The sequence below is a fragment of the Haemorhous mexicanus genome, chromosome 3 (assembly GCF_027477595.1).
Source record: "Haemorhous mexicanus isolate bHaeMex1 chromosome 3, bHaeMex1.pri, whole genome shotgun sequence".
Classification (NCBI taxonomy): Eukaryota; Metazoa; Chordata; class Aves; order Passeriformes; family Fringillidae; genus Haemorhous; species Haemorhous mexicanus.
The window spans coordinates 15,387,950-15,405,685 of record NC_082343.1 but is presented as its reverse complement, the minus strand read 5'-3'; the positions used below and the strand labels follow the sequence as shown (position 1 = coordinate 15,405,685).

At 39.2% G+C, this 17,736-nt stretch overlaps 1 protein-coding gene across 1 annotated transcript in view; it reads left to right on the top strand.

Annotated features, from left to right (window-relative positions):
- The window catches only part of C1D (C1D nuclear receptor corepressor), a 174,391-nt gene extending 157,038 nt beyond the window's left edge, over positions 1–17,353 (top strand). The window contains exon 6 of the mRNA XM_059840963.1: positions 17,194–17,353. Within this exon, the coding sequence (XP_059696946.1) occupies positions 17,194–17,240 (47 nt within the window). The 3' untranslated portion in view covers positions 17,241–17,353. The remainder of the gene's footprint in view (positions 1–17,193) is intronic.
- The last annotated feature ends 383 nt before the right edge of the window (positions 17,354–17,736 follow it).

The following is a 17,736-nucleotide window of genomic DNA, read 5'->3' as shown; positions in this document are numbered from 1 at the left end:
CATTTGAACAAAGTGAGAATAATACTTCTCCCTGTAGGTGTTTTGTGTCAGTGGAGAAGTGAGGTATGGACTGTAATTCCTATGGGAGAAAGCAGGACTGAGACTTTCTGCTTCCTCTCCCCATGTTCTCTTCTGGGCCAAGAAATAAATGATGAATTTCAGTCTTTATATCTGATTCCATTTTATTAATAGAAGTATCTGTGTCCAGTGAAATGGAAATCTTGGGTTTTGTAGGCCCAATAAGACAAAACTGAAACTTATTCTAATTTGGTTCAGCATGAATGAAAGGGTTTTTTTCTTTTTTTCTTAGTTTTAATTCAGATGCCAAATTGAAAAGAAATTATTCCCACAGTGCTGCCTGACAGTTTTTTTTTGGGAAATAGTCTTCTGAAAAGTATTTTGTAAAAGATTTGTGATTTGCTTTGTGGAAGACAAAATGCTTCATTCAGAATCAAATGAAAACTGTAGAAGGATTCCAGTAATTTAATATGTTTTATCCTAAATACTGTAACATTTCTTCTGTAGTTACATCTACTCAGACTACCTAATGAAATTTGTGCTGATCAAAATTACCAGAAACAAATGCCATTGAAAGTATAATGATGTTGTTAAAATGTAAACAGCATTTTCTGTTTCTGTGTTTTTAACTACCTGAAACTTTTCAGCTAAATGGTTTATTCAATTTCTACTTAGTTGCACCTAAAGTGCTGCACTTTGCTGTTACAGGAAATCAAATGTATTTACTTATACCAAGTAAGATATGGGGAGAGAGTAAGGCTTCTTTTGGTTTTGGTTTGGTGTTCTGTATGTTTAAAACCATATTTCTTAACAATGAACACAACTATTGTAGTTAAAACCCTAAGAGACCTATGTCCAGCAGCCAAAGTACAGAAAAAACTGCTCTTTCATTGAGGACACTTGCCAAAGTTACATCAAAACCAAAGTGAAATTGTGTCTAAGCCAGCTGATATTCCTGATTACTGTATTTTGGTCCAGAGAGCAAAAACAGGAACATGAAGCAGCTACCAAAAAAGTTGCATATGGAAAATGCGCTTTCAGGATTGAATTTATTTCCAGTTTTAATTTTGAGTAAGAACTCCTTTGATAATGGCTATTATGTCAGTAGGGCTGTAACCAAAGTATACTTTGGTGTAAATGTGTAGTTTGTGAGTGTGTAGAATGTGAAGTTTGGCTAGTGGATCTTGCTTCCAGTTAGCAGGTAAACTTGATTTTGGTGTAGTGCCCCAAACCTTAAGGTAAATGCCATTGACAGATTTTTCTGGCAGTGTTGAAAACTCCAGAAATATCTTTGTTTCTTACTCTTACATCAACAGTTAAGAAATTTAATTGCAATATAGCAGTTGTTACACTTCCTCAACTCCACAGGTGACCTGGCATTTTACTGCTTAGCTGCTTCCTCTACTAACAGTCTGCAAGGAGGTATTTTTCTGAAAGGTTACCTGGAGAGAGAAAAAACTCAAAACTGGACATCTGAGTTCTCTGAGTTCTTTCATCACTGTAAGGGTGTTGTCCTTAATCACTCTATTAAGGAAGTACATATCTGGGAAGAATTGGTAGCATAAGAAATGATATAATGGACCAGAAAGGAAATTTAGGACTTGGAGTAGAGACACCAGGGGCCACACCTAGAGGTATGAAGATATTAAAGCTGGGATAAGTTTGAATTCTCCTCACTTCTCAGAGTAGAAATGAGAGAAAGAGACAAAAAAGTAGCCTAATATTAACATCATTTCCAGAAACAAAGTTTTCTCCAAGAAGTTTAAAGTTGATTCTGTGTGAAATGCATCTTAGCTGGAGTGGAAGAATGGTGGGCTGAGGCCAGATTTTTCTGAATCTTCAAGGAGATGCTCATAGTGAGGCTTTTAGAGTTACTTAGGTAACAAAATAAGGATGAGACTTCCAAAAGAAAGAGTGGACATTTACACAAACTTCAGCATGCTGTAAGCTGACTTCAGCAAAACAGAGGTGACAGGCAGTTTTTAGTTCCTTTTTTGACCTTCACTGCAATAGTTTTGTATTCTGACATAGATAAAAGCTAATTCTCCAATTAGCTCTGTTTTGGGAAAACAAGACATTGAATGAAATACCAGTATTGAGATCTCATTGCACTTCTGACATACAAGAACCCTGACCTGCTTTTCAAGTTGCTCTGCAAGGACTTTCCTTCACCAATTACCTTCTTCTTTTCCTTGAGTCTGTTTCCAGCTAGGCTGCATTGTCTTTCACAGGAGTTTTTGGCAGAGTATCACTGCTACCTACTCAGCCCTCACAGTAGCAGAGTTTAGTTAATTCCTGCTTCTCATGTGGTCTGTACTTCAGCATCTGAGCTATCTGTGTCTGCTTGAGGGACCTACCTGTGCATGTCTGTTCTTACAAGCAAAGTGTGGCAATTCAACACATACTGGTTGGTTTTAGATGATGGTAGCAAAAGAAAAGCAGTTGCATGTGTTTATGTGTGTCAAGCACAGACTTAAAACTGGCTGCTTTAGAAAAACTGCAGATTCACATTATATTCAACTCTTTCAGTAACGAGTCTCCTGGAACAGTACATTTGCTCTTGTAATGGAGTTCAGTTCTGTACTTTATATAAAAGTTCTACTTGTATATAGTTTGTAAAAAGGTAATAACTAAGTGTAAAAAGTATAAACATCTCAGCCTGTAACAGACTCCACACAGATATCGAAGGGATAAGTAACCATTTGTTCAGATACACCTCACACTTGGATACACACCTGTGTTTTGGAGTTACCTCCCTGTCTCTACCTTCCACTCTTCTTTGTAAAACTGTCATGTTGTTATACTGGCATAAGGGAAAAATTGGTCCAAGTCGAGAAGAGACATGGAAAATATATTTTTGTTTTAAAAAAGAAATTATATTTTTTTGTTGTTGCTTCTGTTAGTTGTATTATTAAGCAAAACTAAACTCTACACTTAACAAATCTGAAGTTTCTCACCTAATTCTGTCTCTGTTAATGCAAAATAACATTTCCTATGCTTAGAACATGCTCAAGCATGTTTTCAAGCATCTTAGGTATGTCCTACACGATGGTTAAACACCCGTGAGGAGATTTCCTCTCTTAAGGATCTCAAAAATTCAACATGCTCATCACATCGGCCTACTGAGATGTTCTGGTTCCCACTGTGCTGTCCCTGCTCTGTGGCTTTGAGCTGCAGGGGGGACTGCTATAAGAAGTCACAAGTACTTGCCTCAGGTTATGTACCTGCACCCTGCCTGTACATCAGGACCAAAAAATGCTGGTTCAGCTCATGTACTTGGTGTAATTATGTGTTTTGCTGACAAGTGGGAAGATTTTCTACTTCCTCAGACAGTAATTTCTTCAGCCTCCATGTCTTAAAGGCTTAACTAATGATCCCTAAGATGGACTTCTCCCCAACCTCATTAATCAGTTAAACAAATCAAAATAAAGAGCTTTTCATGCTGCAAAAGATTGCTGAGAGGGCCTATAGCACCAAGATTATCATTTCCATTACCATTAGAAAAGAGCAGTATGATGCCCCAGATGGTCCTGTCTTCTCCATTTCAATATGCTGTGCTATTACATATTACCACTTTTTTATACAGCCCCTCTCCCAAGTGTCCAGGTCTCTGTCCCCCCAACATATCCCATGTTGCTACTTGACTCTGTTCTTTTCTCTGTGTCAAATTCTGTGTTGAAGGGTGTGGGACAAACAGCAAGAGCATCAGCAATGTCTGGCTGCTCTGCTGCAGTTTTACTTCGACTTGTTCACAAGTGTACGCTGCTTGAGTTTTTGAAAGAGATATTTGTTTTTCTGTTTGCCAGCAGGAAAAGCAGGATATTTATTTGCCTGAATGAGAATATTGTGTGCTTCTCCCTCTGAGTATGCATTGAAAAGCAGCTGAAAAGCAACAGGAGGAGGAAGGTGGGGAATTGATAACTTGAATAGAATACTGGTATTTTCAGGAGGGCAGAAAAATTCTGAGGGGAGGAAACATATTTGTGGGGAGATTATTCAATAGAGCATGTTGCATATTGTTTTCTTCGACTGTGCTAAATATCTGATAACAGTGAGAACATGGTTGAAGTTACTAATGGTATACAGTATTTTGACAGTGATATAGGGAAGGACCAATTCAAAATTTTCAGATACACTAAATACAAAGAAAAGTTAACACACAAATACTGTGGCTTTTACACTCCCTAGAGCTGAGAAAAGCTGTCCAGTAACTTTGTCAGTTAGTGCTAGACAACACTTCAAAATAGTCTTGAGTGACTTAGATGAGTTTGGAGCAGGTGAGACCAAACTTTGAATGAGTGGTGTGGATAGGTAAACATTGAAAGAACAAGCTGACTTGCAAAACATTTAATTGGGGGATCTGTCACCATTTGCTTTGCTCAAACTGGAATATTTGGAAAACCAGCTCTGTACAGCATTGTTGTGAAATACAACAAATTTAATGGAACTTTCAAGGAAAACTGGTCACTTAAAGCACAAAAATAAGAACTTGGAGCTCTGGCTGTGGACATCTTCCTATCAGTTTCTGTTTTAACACAATTTGATTGCGATTAAAGAAAAAAAATTATTAAAGCTGCAGAGCTGAAATCATAAGCTTTAAACAAAAGATCACTTTTAGTTTACATGCACTTTACAAGCACCCTGTTATAGGTTGTAATGGTTCTTTCTTTGGATGTTACCTTTTTATTTAAGCTTAGCTTCCATGTAGCCATATGCAGAACATTGGAAATGCAGTTGGGGAAACAGAAAGCTTGAATAAAAAATAGCCATAAGCCTGAGCTAGGCTCTCTCTTATAAAATGCTGTTTTAATGAACAGTAACTGTTGTAAGTTGGCTCCATATTGAGATGTCTCTAGACAAATTTTGCACAAAATTAGTGTACTCCAATGTAACTCTGTGATCATTACTACTTTTCATGAAAAAGAGACTTTATTTTCCTGCTTTAACTTCTTTTGAGGAAGGACATTGGGTTTAAGGTGCATTTTCAGTACTCTTCTCTGTCACCATCTTTCCTTCATTGCAAGTCTTCATGAAATACTAACCAAAGATTGGACTATTCAGTGCCACAAAGTGATCATAACTAAGAAAAAAATTATACTGTGTGAGACTCAAAGGTTCACATAATTGTGCATTCAGTGTCAGATATTATCAGGTAACTATGGAGGAATATAAGAGCCAACCATAAATCTTGACCTGCCTATCCCACAAAAAGTTAATTGGGACTTCACAGAATTCACAATTTTATTTTGACCAGCTATCTCTTTAAAAAAAAATAAATTCTCAAAGTGTGATACTAAGTACTGTGCTCAGGGCAGCTCTGCTTACGTTCAGATCACAAAGGCTGTTGTACTGCCAGAGCCAATTCCAGGGCTGTGGTCAGATTTTTAATGATGTAAATCCTGGGGGTTCCACTGGCTGGAGAAAGCCATGTTGATCTGTTTGGGTCAAAAATGTAGCCTGTAACTTTTATGTCTTTAAAGCTCATCTAAGTTTTCTGTTACTCTTTGGTCGATTTTTTTGGTGATGTTTTCATAATTACAGATCCCTGTGGTAAGGTCCCATCTCATAAACCTTTTTACATGGTTTTGAACTCTGTATTCTCCTGCAGCCTTTTTCATGGGGCAGTAAAGTCCATACTTATCAATAAACAATTAAGGGAACAAAACCAGTCTAAATACATTCTTCTTTCATATTGTCGTTTGTCTCAACTTCTTGACCCTTTACTCATAGCAAGATTGTGTGAGTTCAGTGAAATCCATTTGCTCGATGGCTGTCTGTACCCCGATCTGGGCAACCTGATAGAGAGAGTTTAAGTCTACCATATTGTCAGAACATTTCATCATGGGGTCCTGTGATGCCCCCTTCCCCCAGACGCAAACTGTCAAATAGAACTCATTTTCCATCAACAGAGAGCTCAGCAAAATAGGGGGCCATCAAAATTAGAGGTTGAAGAGGCTTACTGAAAACCATCTTTTCTGCTCTTGATAGATGGAGGACTCTACTACACTGAATTTTTTTCCCATCCTTTGTCTAGGCAGTTTCAGAAAGACTTAATCACTAGGGCTCAGCTGTTTCCCTTGGGAGACTATTCCACAGCCTAAGGGCTAACATTTAGCCATTTTGCTAAATGTTTCCAGATAGCCATCTCTTCCCCTGCCCCATACTCAGTTTCATCTCATCACTTCTAGTTAGTTATACTTCCATGAGCCAACTGATACAAAATCTTTCTCATTCACAAGAAAAAAAAAATAGTTTTTTCTTTGGGAGGAAGAAACCTAAGGCTTGATTCAAGATGAAGCTTCTCCATTTCCAGTGGTTAGGAAAATTTCTTTCTTGTCTCCTTCTGTCTAGCAAGAGTTGAGAAGTGTTAATAGCTGGAGGTTCTTCACACACACACACACACACACACACACACACACACAAAAACAATCATTCCACTGATTATTTTAAGTACTAGATTCTGCTGTAGGATCTTTAGTGAATGCCCCAAATGTCCGAGATGATGGAGGAAACCTGGAGGGCTGTGTTTATTGTTTCCTTCACTTTTTATTTTCCCTCAAGAAATTTATAATTTTTTTCTGTATATAAACAACTTCCAGTACAATACTGATGTCTGTCTCATTCAAAGCGAGATTTAATTCTTCTTTCATGAGACTGATATCAGTGTATCTGGAAAAGAATGGAAATGACCAAGATACTTTTCAGAGTGTGATTCAGAAGGGTTTAGGTCTGTTTAGTAGTGCTGAGTGTGGCCTTTTTTGGTCTCTGAACTCAGTCCAAACTAGGGATGTGCAGGTAACACTATTGTTGTCTCACCTTCTTGGAGCATCTGGCTCCATCTTGGGCTACCTATAGGGTAGTCTCTAGGATTAGGAAATTTAGCAGACTCCACGAGGTGGAAACAAGGATTTAGGTATCTTTGAGGAGCTGCACACAGCTATGCAGTGGTTTTGTGAGAATTATTGTGGGAATCAATCAAGTAAATGGAGTATTTACTTTATTGATTATTTATTTATTTATTAAGCCTTTATTGATAAGGTTTTCGGTGTAACTCTCTGCACGCAGGTGTTATGCTTTGACTAAACACTAAACAGTGTTAAGGAATTGCTTTCACTTGTTTTGTGTGGAAGGATTCTTGGCAGAACAAGAGCATGCTATTCTACAAGAATTGGACAACCCTGGCCTGCAGATTGCACGGTTACTTTGAAGACCATGTACTGTCCTCAGAACAAAATAGACCATGTACTGTCCTCAGAACAAGATAGACTGTGTACCGACCTTGAATGAATACAACAAGGAAGAATGAGCATTGTGTCAGGGTGAGGCCAGATACCAAACACATTGTGGGAACTGCTAATTTGGCACACCTTAGCTAAAGGTGCTTATAGCATAACAACCAATCAGTAATTAATATGTATGTTAACTACTAACTATAGCTACTAACTATAGCTACTTAGCCGATGAGCATTATGCATTAGTGGCGTGAGACAGTGTATAGAGAAAGATAAATATGCCAAAGGTACTTAATAAAGTAGAACGACATGTAGCCACATTGGTGTGATTGTTGCTACTCGGTCAACTCTCCGTGGTACCCTCTTCAGTTTTGCTCTCAATGAGCTCTGCTTTCTGTAGTGTTGCTTGAACAAACCGATTCTGACTGTATTCAAACTGTACTGACAACAGGACTGAAGTCTTCTATTTTCCTCTAATTTTTTTCCCACTTTCTCCTTTCTGCACTTCCTTATAACACAAGAGTCAGTAGAAATGGTCTCCTGGAGGAAGACTCTGTTCCAGAAGATATGCTTGCTATATTTAATCATCCTTGGAGCTTTTATTTTGCTAAAGTACCAATGTGACAGCCTTTAGAGAAAAATTATATGAAACACCATGTGTGAGCAAAGTGTGAAATGTCTCCAGGACCAACCAAAGCTATAGATATTTTTATTAAATATTAATGCCATGCATTTACGAAGGGTTTGCCAAGCAGATTTTAAGCTGGTATTCATGGTAATTTAATTGAGCAAGGAACATTTCCTGCCATTTTTATCAAAGTCAGGCTTTACATGACATTTTACATTAAAAATATGAAATGTAGAGAAAGAGAGAGAAAAATAATTAATAGTTTCCATTCATGAATATTTGCCTTTAGAGGATTTAATGTTTCTCCTGAATGTTTTTCTTGGAGGCCAAAATGAATCTGAGCTAAGCTGGACTGTGTGCAAATTCTTTCACAGGGCCTCCATCTGGAGTCAGGCCCACTCCACATAATGCAATTCTTATTTTTCTATTTGTAAAAAGATGATGATGACACTGAAATCGAACCTTAAGTTATTCTGAAGATTTTGATATAGTGCTCTGAAAATATCTGTGGTCCTTCTTTCCTCCTCAGAGGATCACATGATGATCAAATGTCACAGCAGGATTTTTCTATGCAGAAAATATAGATTGATTAACCTTATTGACATTATGCCTCTGCACAGTGTAATATCTGAACAGGAGTTGGCATCATAAAGCAAACAACACATCAAGCAAAATAAAATAAATAAGAAAAATCATTACGCAAAAAGGCAGCTGAACTGTCTGTGGGTCTGGTGCAACATAATGAGCCTATTCATGAACTATCACTGAAGGGCCCCTCCTCACAAGTATGACATTATTTACGTGGAAAAAGTGTTGTCATATTTCTTCTACCTTCTAGATGTTGTTTTAAATTTATGGAACAGTTTTTCCTCCCAAGACATAAGTGGACTTGTCTCAGTTCCATTTCCCCATCTGTCCCCCACCTCATGGTCAAGTGGTTGACATGACCAACTGTAGCTCCAGCTGAAGAATGAAAAAAAGATCCTAATAAATCAGAGCATGATAAGGCTGAGATGAAATGGAAAACTATCAGCTTGGTTTGTGGGTTAGACCTGCCTGCCTATAACAGCACAAGCTTCCTATCCTCTCTGGGAACTTCTGTATGCACTGCTGAAATAGGTTATGTCTGTGTTAGAGCTGCAGAACTCCACCAGCTCAACTTAGGACTCTGCTGCTCCTATGGAGGGGATATGGCCCATTCCTTTGGTTCATTGGATGCATCTAAGAGGGTCCTGGTTAAGGCAAAGTGACATTGGCACTCTGGCTACTCTACCAGGTCATTGATGATTTGGCCAACAAAGGATCATCATGCTAACTTCTGACTTCTAGTTAAATCACTACAAGCCCAGCCTGTGGGGTAGAGCCAGGAAAACTCCTTGTTGATGTAACAGGGGCAAAAATCTTGCCTGTTTTTACCTCCTAAAACCAAAGAATTGATTATAAGAAATTCAAGCGTAAACCACTAAACAAACACCCTCCCTTTGGCTTCTATAATTGTTGCCATTGATTTGTGTGGATGTATGCTTGGTTGCCTTAAAAAAGGGGAAATGGAGAGGACTTTGCAGACTACCTCTGTGCTATTATTCTGTACCAACAATGTGGGAATGAAATAAAGGTTGACTTTTTAAATGAGGTCTATTCCAAACCCAGATCTGTACAGAGGACTGTATGTTACATATGCACACACAGAAATACAAACTTTTCCATATTTTCTGTAGAATAAACTTAAAATATCAAATTAATTTGCTACATGTGCTCATAGCTACAATACTAGTTTCTTCCCACTTCTTTGTACAGGAGAAAATTTATTTTACATGCTCTGAAAGTTAAGTTTTGAATAAATTGTCCTTGTAGGTTGGTTTGAGATCAATATGTCTGGTTGACAGGCTGAGAATGAAAAAGCTGTTTATCAGTGTTGGTAGCAGGCCTCAGACCTGATCAAACCATTTCTTTATTATTATTTTGAAAGAAGGAGATGGCTTAATATTTTCCTGAAGTTGCTTGTTGACCCCTCTTGTAATTTTTCATCCACTCAGCTGAGTGCTGAGCAGTATGAGCTACAAACATGAAAATAATAATCAAATGCTGCCTAGTAGCTGGTGTTTGGCTAAGTAGTAATTGACAGAATTACTTCCCAAGCTCTGCAATGGGGTTTAAGTTTCTCCATTGTGGCTGACATCTTTCCAGCTTCTTCCACATTTAGTTGATACTGTTTGGTCATATTTATTGCAGGAAATGTTGTACAAGAGGCTGTAACACAATGGGAATGTTCTGTATTCCACAGGAGTCTGTATGCCATAAAGAAACAGAAAGCCCAGGAAGGGGCAGCAGAGCTGCTGTATGTTGCAAATATCTAGTGACCTATTTGAAGGCCAAATATTCATCTCGTACTTTGGATTTATGGTTTCGGAAGTAATCAGCAGAAGTTTTCCCAGCAGGCTTTCTGCCCAAGATGCTGGCTGTAAGTCATGTGGCTGATGTTGACTCTGCATCCTTGATTCAGGACTGTTGCTGTAGCTTAAATGGCTTTAAAATCTCCCAAACTGCCAGAAAGTGGTTCATCACTTTCACTTGTAAACTCCTCATTTTGCATCCACCTAGAACTGGAGGTTCTGCTGGCTCTGAAATATGAGATCTTACTTCTATCAGCACAGTTGTGCCAGTAGCAGAGGTAGAACTCCACACTTTACACTTCACATGGCTTGTCACTTTTAAATTTTTCTCACCTGAGTGAAAATAGTATGCAACACTTTCTGGGTTTTGATAAGAGGATTTGGGGTCCCTGGGTGGGATACAAAAATGTGGAAGAAAGAAGGTCAAACATCAAAGGTTTCTCTGCCTTTCCATCTTCTGAACTTGTAATTAACTCCTGAAAGTTTTTCAGGAAATATAAACCATCTGCATGAGAAAGAGGTGTCACTGTATTAAAAATGATTTCAGGCCCTGTGTTCAGCCATCACTGCCCTGTGTGACTTCCCAGAAGAATGAGAACTAGTATAAATTTTTGGTGTTTTTTTGAAACATATGGTACATTTCACTGTTCAGAGTTTATACTCCACGTAATGCGCAGGGGGATCTCATAGGCCACATCTTGAGTCTCTGGATTTTTACTACTTTGTGTTACAAGCTGTGATAAATTAATATGTATCTGTACTGCCTACTTCAGTATGCCAGCTCCAGTGGATTTTGCCAAACCTGATTGTTATCTATACTTTGCATCTTGCTTAGGATGATGTCTGGTGGGCAAGACAGGCCAAAATGCTTAGCCAGAGGTTCATGTCTGACTCAGAAAATGAAATGGGGTGTTCAAAGGTACTTGGAGGACATGATGTGCAGCCCAAAACACTGTGTGCACTCTGGACACTGGAGTTGAGCAGGTCAGTATTCTTGCTCAGGTTCATGACTCTAGTGCTTTGTTTCTGAGCAAAGTCTATTTCTAAGATTTTTTTTTTCCAGCTAATTCATGAAGAGTTAAACCCTAAAATGAGGTCTGTGATGGGGATATTGCTCACTGGAACACATTTACATTATTGGGGATTTGACAGCATGTGTCTTGATTATAGCACGGAGACTGTAGATCTCAAAATAAGGATCCTAAACAAAAAGCATTTGTGCCAGGGAGATCAAGCTGACAGTGCCTGAACTGGTGGGGTTAAGAGGCCAGACCAGGCATGGGGAATCCAGAGCCCAGGACGAACAGCACAGGACGGTGTCTGATTGCAGCAGATAGCTGAGCCAGGTCTGGGGAAACACAGCCAAGCCTTTGCAAACACAAAGCTACTTTGGGGTGCAGAATGCATGTAAACCAATGATAAGTATCTGTTACATGTTCCATATTTTGTACTAATTTCACAAAGAATATATTTATTCCAGGCTCTGGTGCAAACAGTAATGACCCATTCATACCAGCTCTGGATGTTGGCAACTCGGTCCCAAGGCAGGATACAAAAGCCTAAAGAGGATTTGCATGTTTGCAATCAACTGCCTATGCGGCAGCCAGTGGTGAGGTTTTTATCTGCAAGGGCTGAATTTTCTCTGAAGATTGGAGAGCTAAAATACTAATTTCAGGAGTTTAAAAACAGGGATTGTCCCACTGTACTCAGCACTGGTGGGGCTGCACTTTGAGTCCTGTGTTTGGTTTTGGGATTTTCACTTCAGAAAGAACATTGAGGTGCTAGAGCAAGTCTAGAGAAGAGCAAAGGACCTGGTGAAGGATCTGCAAAACAAGTCCTAAGAGGAGCAGCTGAGTGAGCTGGGGTTGTTTAGCCTGGAGAAAAGGAGGCTTGGGGGAGTCATCACTGCTCTCTACAACTCCCTGAAAGGTGGCTGTAGTGAGGTGGGGGTTCATCTCTTCTGCCATGTCTCAAGTGAGAGGATGTGAAGAAATTACCTAAACTGTGCCAGGGGAGGGTCAAATTAGATATTAGAAGATAAATGTTCACTGAAAGAGTGATTTGACATTGGAATAAGTTGTCTGGGAAGCTGGTAGTGTCACTGTCACTGGAAGAGACATCTGTATGTGGTACTTGGGGATACAATTTAGAGGTGATTATAGTGTTGCAGAGTTGATGGTTGAACTTGATGATCTTGAAGGTTTCATCTAACCTTGATGATTTTGTGATTCTGTGAAAAACAGGAAAGTGTAGAGCCATTAATACACTTGATAAAATACATTCAAAAGGAGCATCAGACAAAGTCTAGAATCTACCCTTTATTTTGATAAGAAAATAAGAGGGAACATCACTCTTTAAATCAGCCATGCAACTACTTCAGTGCAAGCTGCTTGTCTCTTTTGTTATCCTGTCTACTGATAGGCAAGACTGTGTGTATATTTGGGCAGAGTGGCACTATGCCACTTGGTAGTCCTTTCCAAGCTACTGGCAAGTTTATTGTAGATTTATGAATTTGTTCTGGTAAAAGATGATGGTGGTTTTTTTTCATGTTTTTTTCTTTCCCTTCATGAGCAGAAATGTGACTTAAAATTTCCTATGTTGTTCAACTATTGAAGTTTAAACTGGAAAACCAGAAAGATAGAAGGCTAGTCATATGGATGGCTAAGAAGGAGATATTTTCCTCCTTAACTACTCACTAAGATTGTGGTCCTTCACAATGAAAAGATTGAGATTAGGATAAGACTGGAGAAATAAAAAAGCATCAGGAAAAGGTAAAGAGGGAGACATGGTAGTCTGGGTAATGACTATTTCAACATATTTGCTACAATGGCCATGAATGTACTACCTCAATTGTTGAGGGATTTTCCAGCAGTTTGATTTAGGAATGGGGTATATGTGACCTTTGCACTGATGGGATCACATCCACCTTATACTTGCAGATGTCAAGGAACTCTAAGGATGAAAATAATTTACATATTTATTTCTCTTTTGCTAGAGTCCATTCTGGGAAAAAAAAAAAAAAATCTTGGCCACTGCAGTAGCAAGGAAAGAAAGAAAGAAATGACCTGTTTTCTTGTCCTGACATGACTGCATTCTGTAACCTTCATTCTTCAGCTTAAATACTCCAAAATCATCAGAAACTTGAATCTGAATGAAACACTTAGCTCTGCTATGATGAGAGAATGTGACTGCCCTTAATTTTATGGAAAGAGATGTCTGTCTTTAGTGCCAAATATCCTCATTTGAAGGTTGCTCTCTCCTACTGTGTTTGAATTTTCTGAAGGTCTCGATTTCGTCCTCTGGATAAGGATCAGACTTTTCAGAACTTGGTGCCTCAGCCCCCATTCTGTACCGCCACATTTCAGGAAGTGCTCAATGATAGTTCATTTTGAAAGCTGTTGGTCTGGGAAAAATGGATCCTGTTAAGACTGAGCAGGGGGAAAGATGGTGGTTGAAAGCCTGACCTGCCTTCAGACAAAGTTCATCCTTATTACAGTGTCCTGCTGCAAGGGGAGGTGAGAGGCTAAGGTGTCCACAGGTAAACAGTCCTAAACTGAGTGACTAAGCCCTGCTAAGAGACCAGAGATCTTGTTGGATCAATCAAAACCAACCAAGCAAGCAACCAAAAAAACCCAAAAAGCAAACCCACCACCTTTGGATCTCAACTGTGTTTCAATTGGGAGACTAAAATGTGCTTTTCATAGAAAACTACTTTTGGCATCTTTCTTTTTGCTGTCATTCAATTTTCAACAGGGACTTTGATTTTAAATTACTTTTGCATTTTAATGCTGGAAGCTAGATGTCACCATCATGGTTCAAAGATGCTCCCAAATATAATATTGGATTTTTTTTTTAATTGTTCTTGGGAGTAACTGAAAATGTTAAAACTGCAACATTTTTCAATGAAATGCAGCTGGTATTACTCAGCCCCATACAATCAAAACCCACAGTTTGGCTGCTCGAAAATGCAAGAGGAACAGGTAGTTTATATTCTTTTTGAATACTGGGTTATACTTCCAGAACACTTTTGCTTCCTGTGTTCAGACTTGTCCCTGTGGTGCTGTCAGCTGGAAATACATCTTCTAAAATTGCAGGTGAAGTTGTAATTTAACCACATCATTTTGGTCATCTAAAGCTTCAGGAAAAACGCCAATTATTGAAAGCTTCCTTCCTGATAAGAATACTGTTAACTGGCAGCCCTGCGAATTCAGATTTTCTTTTTTTTCCCCATCAGTCCTGTCCAGGGAAGTTTGTACCTGATGAAATATCACGCTTTGCCCAAAATTGCCTCTTCTGTTATTAGGAATGAAGCAGCATTGCCTCCACTTGCCTGAAAACCAGTATGTTTCTAGGGAGACTGTCCTCTAAAATCAGGAATGACAAAATCTTGACAGCTGAGTGACCTTTGTAGTCTGTGTGATGCCCCATAATCACAGAGACTTTCAGTCTTCAAGTACTGCATTTTCTTTGCAGCCACACGTCTGACTAAATCATATATAAAAAACCTCCAAAAACCAACTAACCACAACCTGCTTATTTTCTCAAATAAATGCATCCAGATCAAAGTAATCAGGACTTTTGTCCTCTCTCAGGCAGGGATGCAGCAGGAGAGACATAAGTATTCTGGGATGGCATAGTCACTTTCTTGTCTGTCAAGTTGATTTGGCCAGCTTTAGTAGTCTCCAGTCTCCAGATACTCTGTACAAGGGAAGCAACACTGTACTGGTACCTAATGTCTTCTAAAGCAATACTCTTCCCCCACCCCCTTTTTTTTTTTTTCCTTTGAGGGAAAACAGGTGTCTCATTTGAGTGGTCAAAGTATGGTTAAGCCCCAAGATTAAATTCTGTTCCTTATCCCCTGCTGCCCTAAAAGGTGACTTTGAGTGAGATTCTTAAGTTCTGTGAGTGCAGCTCTCTCCAGTTACTGCACTTGGCTCTCAAGTCCCTGTGCTTTCCAGATACTGTGAAATTTTTTCATTTCTTCAAAAACATTCTTTATGTTGTGGTTTTGAGTACTCTGTAATAGGCAAAACATCAACCTTCCTTTTCTTTTTCTAGTACAACTCAACTGTGTCCTTTTGACATTATTTATTGAAGGCAGATACATTAGCAGTTAATACTGGCTTTAATTCTGCTCCCCCCTCACAGTAAATGTTGATTCCAGCTCTTCTGATTTTGATGAAGACTGGCTTTGCTGGCAGCCTGTGATTGGCAAGACTACAAAGCTGATTTTGGTAACCTTAGAGGTTTATTTAAATTCCTTAAATGTTCTGGCTTGATGGTATCATGGTTATTTTGAAACTTTTGAAGCCTTTTCAATTCCTAACAGCACCAGGCAGGCAGACATACACACACACAGGGACTAGGAAGCCAGTGCCATCTGTGCTTTGTTCCTCAGGCTTGCAAGTGTCTCCTTGGGCAGGAGGTGGTGGGGGAGGGGGAAGTGGAAGAAGGGGGGCCAAGAATAAAAAGAATAAAAAGGAGTAATAATACCAACTGGTAAATGGGGACCACATTTTTCACCTCTCTAGGGGAGGATGGAGTAGCAAAGGTGATGCTGTGTTTGCACGGCTGGAAAGAGATGTGCTGCTGTGAAGTTTGGACCCTGTGTTTAAATGCTGATTCCTGTGCTTTAGTGATTGGTTCTGAACATGAAAGGTAGTTCCCAGGGATCAGCCTGCTTGTTACCTTCAGGAAGATAACTGCGTTCCTCTCTCACTGTGCTATGGGCTGTTTGGATTTGTACCCCACAGAGACATGGTGCTTTAACACTGTTTTCTTTTTTGTTCGGTTTGGGGTTTCTTGGGGAGGCAGAAGTGGGGCGGGAAATGTATGTGGAGGAATGGTGGGAGCATGTTGAGGAAGCAGTCTTGGGCAAAATGTTTTCAGTGTGCTACACCTGCGTGTTTGGTTCTAGAAAATCACATAGAGCTGCTGCTTGAGCTGAGGAGAGGGAGCATCTTTGCATAAGATCTTCTTTTTAATACCTTATGGTATAAAAGTGATCTTCTATGGAATGACTGAGCAGAAATAGTCCAAAATACTTTTGATCCATTTTAGGATTTTGTATGTAGCTCCTAAAACTCATCCAGTGACTACGTGTTAATGCAGTGAGTCATATTTAATGCCTAAGACCAAGTTGATGCATTTCATTTCTCTTACAGCACTCTGAATCTCCATTCTCCCTTCTTCTCCCTATCCTTCTACCTTTCTGGACTTCATAGCATTTTCAGCAAATCTCTAAAGAGGTTGATAATCAAAGAGTTAATTAACTATCTTGCAGCCTTAGGCCCACTTGCCTTTCTTGGTGCATCTAAGCATGCCGGAGAAAAAGCTGTGCCCAAGAAATGTGACAGAATACAGTTTTTTCTTCTTCATCTGGAAAGGTGGTGGTCAGTGTTTTATGCAGCCATTAGACTTGTTCCATTCCTTTTGAGAGTGTTTTGCAGTCTGCAAGCAGGATGAAACCTCTCTAAACTGAAATTTTAATTAATTGAAATTAAAGTAATCTAATAATCATTAGATTAGATGAAGGCTACTCCCTTAATCTTAAATTCTTCTCAAGAATTCTGGCAGAAGAATAAAGCTGATTAACTAATTCTGTAGAAACGAACTTCTCCTATGTTAAATGCCATAGGGATTTCCCAAACGGGAGCTAACAGACAAAACAAGTAATCCCAGTGCCCTGAACTGTCTATTTGAATTGGTAAGCAGAACTGAATACTCCTGTCTTAGAACACATCATGCTTTTCTGATGGGCGCTGCTGGCTGGAACTAAGAACCATCTACTTATGTAATGCCTGGAAAAACTGTGAAATAAGAACTCCTCCTCAGACCGAGGTCTCAGCACAGATGAAACTGCACCTAATGTGCTGGAAGGAGCCTTTTCTGGTTTTTTATTTCTTATTTTGTTTTGTTTTAGGTACTTTGAGAGTTGGAAATGGTGCTTTAGAGACTGTGCAGAGGTGAATGGCTGTAGAAAGCTTCCCAGGAGAACAGTTTGTCAATGAGAAGCAACAAATTATCTCTGAATAAATACATATAAAATAAAGACAAAATATTTCTTTTAAGGCACACAGAAAGATTTCTAAAATCAGAATTTATTTTCCCTTGCAGAGTGATTAGAAACACAATACATTTTTGTCAGATTTCATAGCAGTTAGGCCTGTCTTCTGCAGCAAAATCAGAACAGTATGGGGACATGGCAGGCCTGTGAAGAGAATGCACGAATATTGTATAGAGAAACAAAGTACTCCTTGCCATGGGCCTTCCCCTCAAACCCTGGGGCTTTTTCAGATTTTCTGAAAAGTAGCTGCAGTGACAAGTGGATGTAGCTGTGGCTTCAAAGAAATATGGCCAAGCAGACACATTTTGCCCCTTTCAATGCACATATGGCAATTCCCTTCCCTTCCCTTCCCTTCCCTTCCCTTCCCTTCCCTTCCCTTCCCTTCCCTTCCCTTCCCTT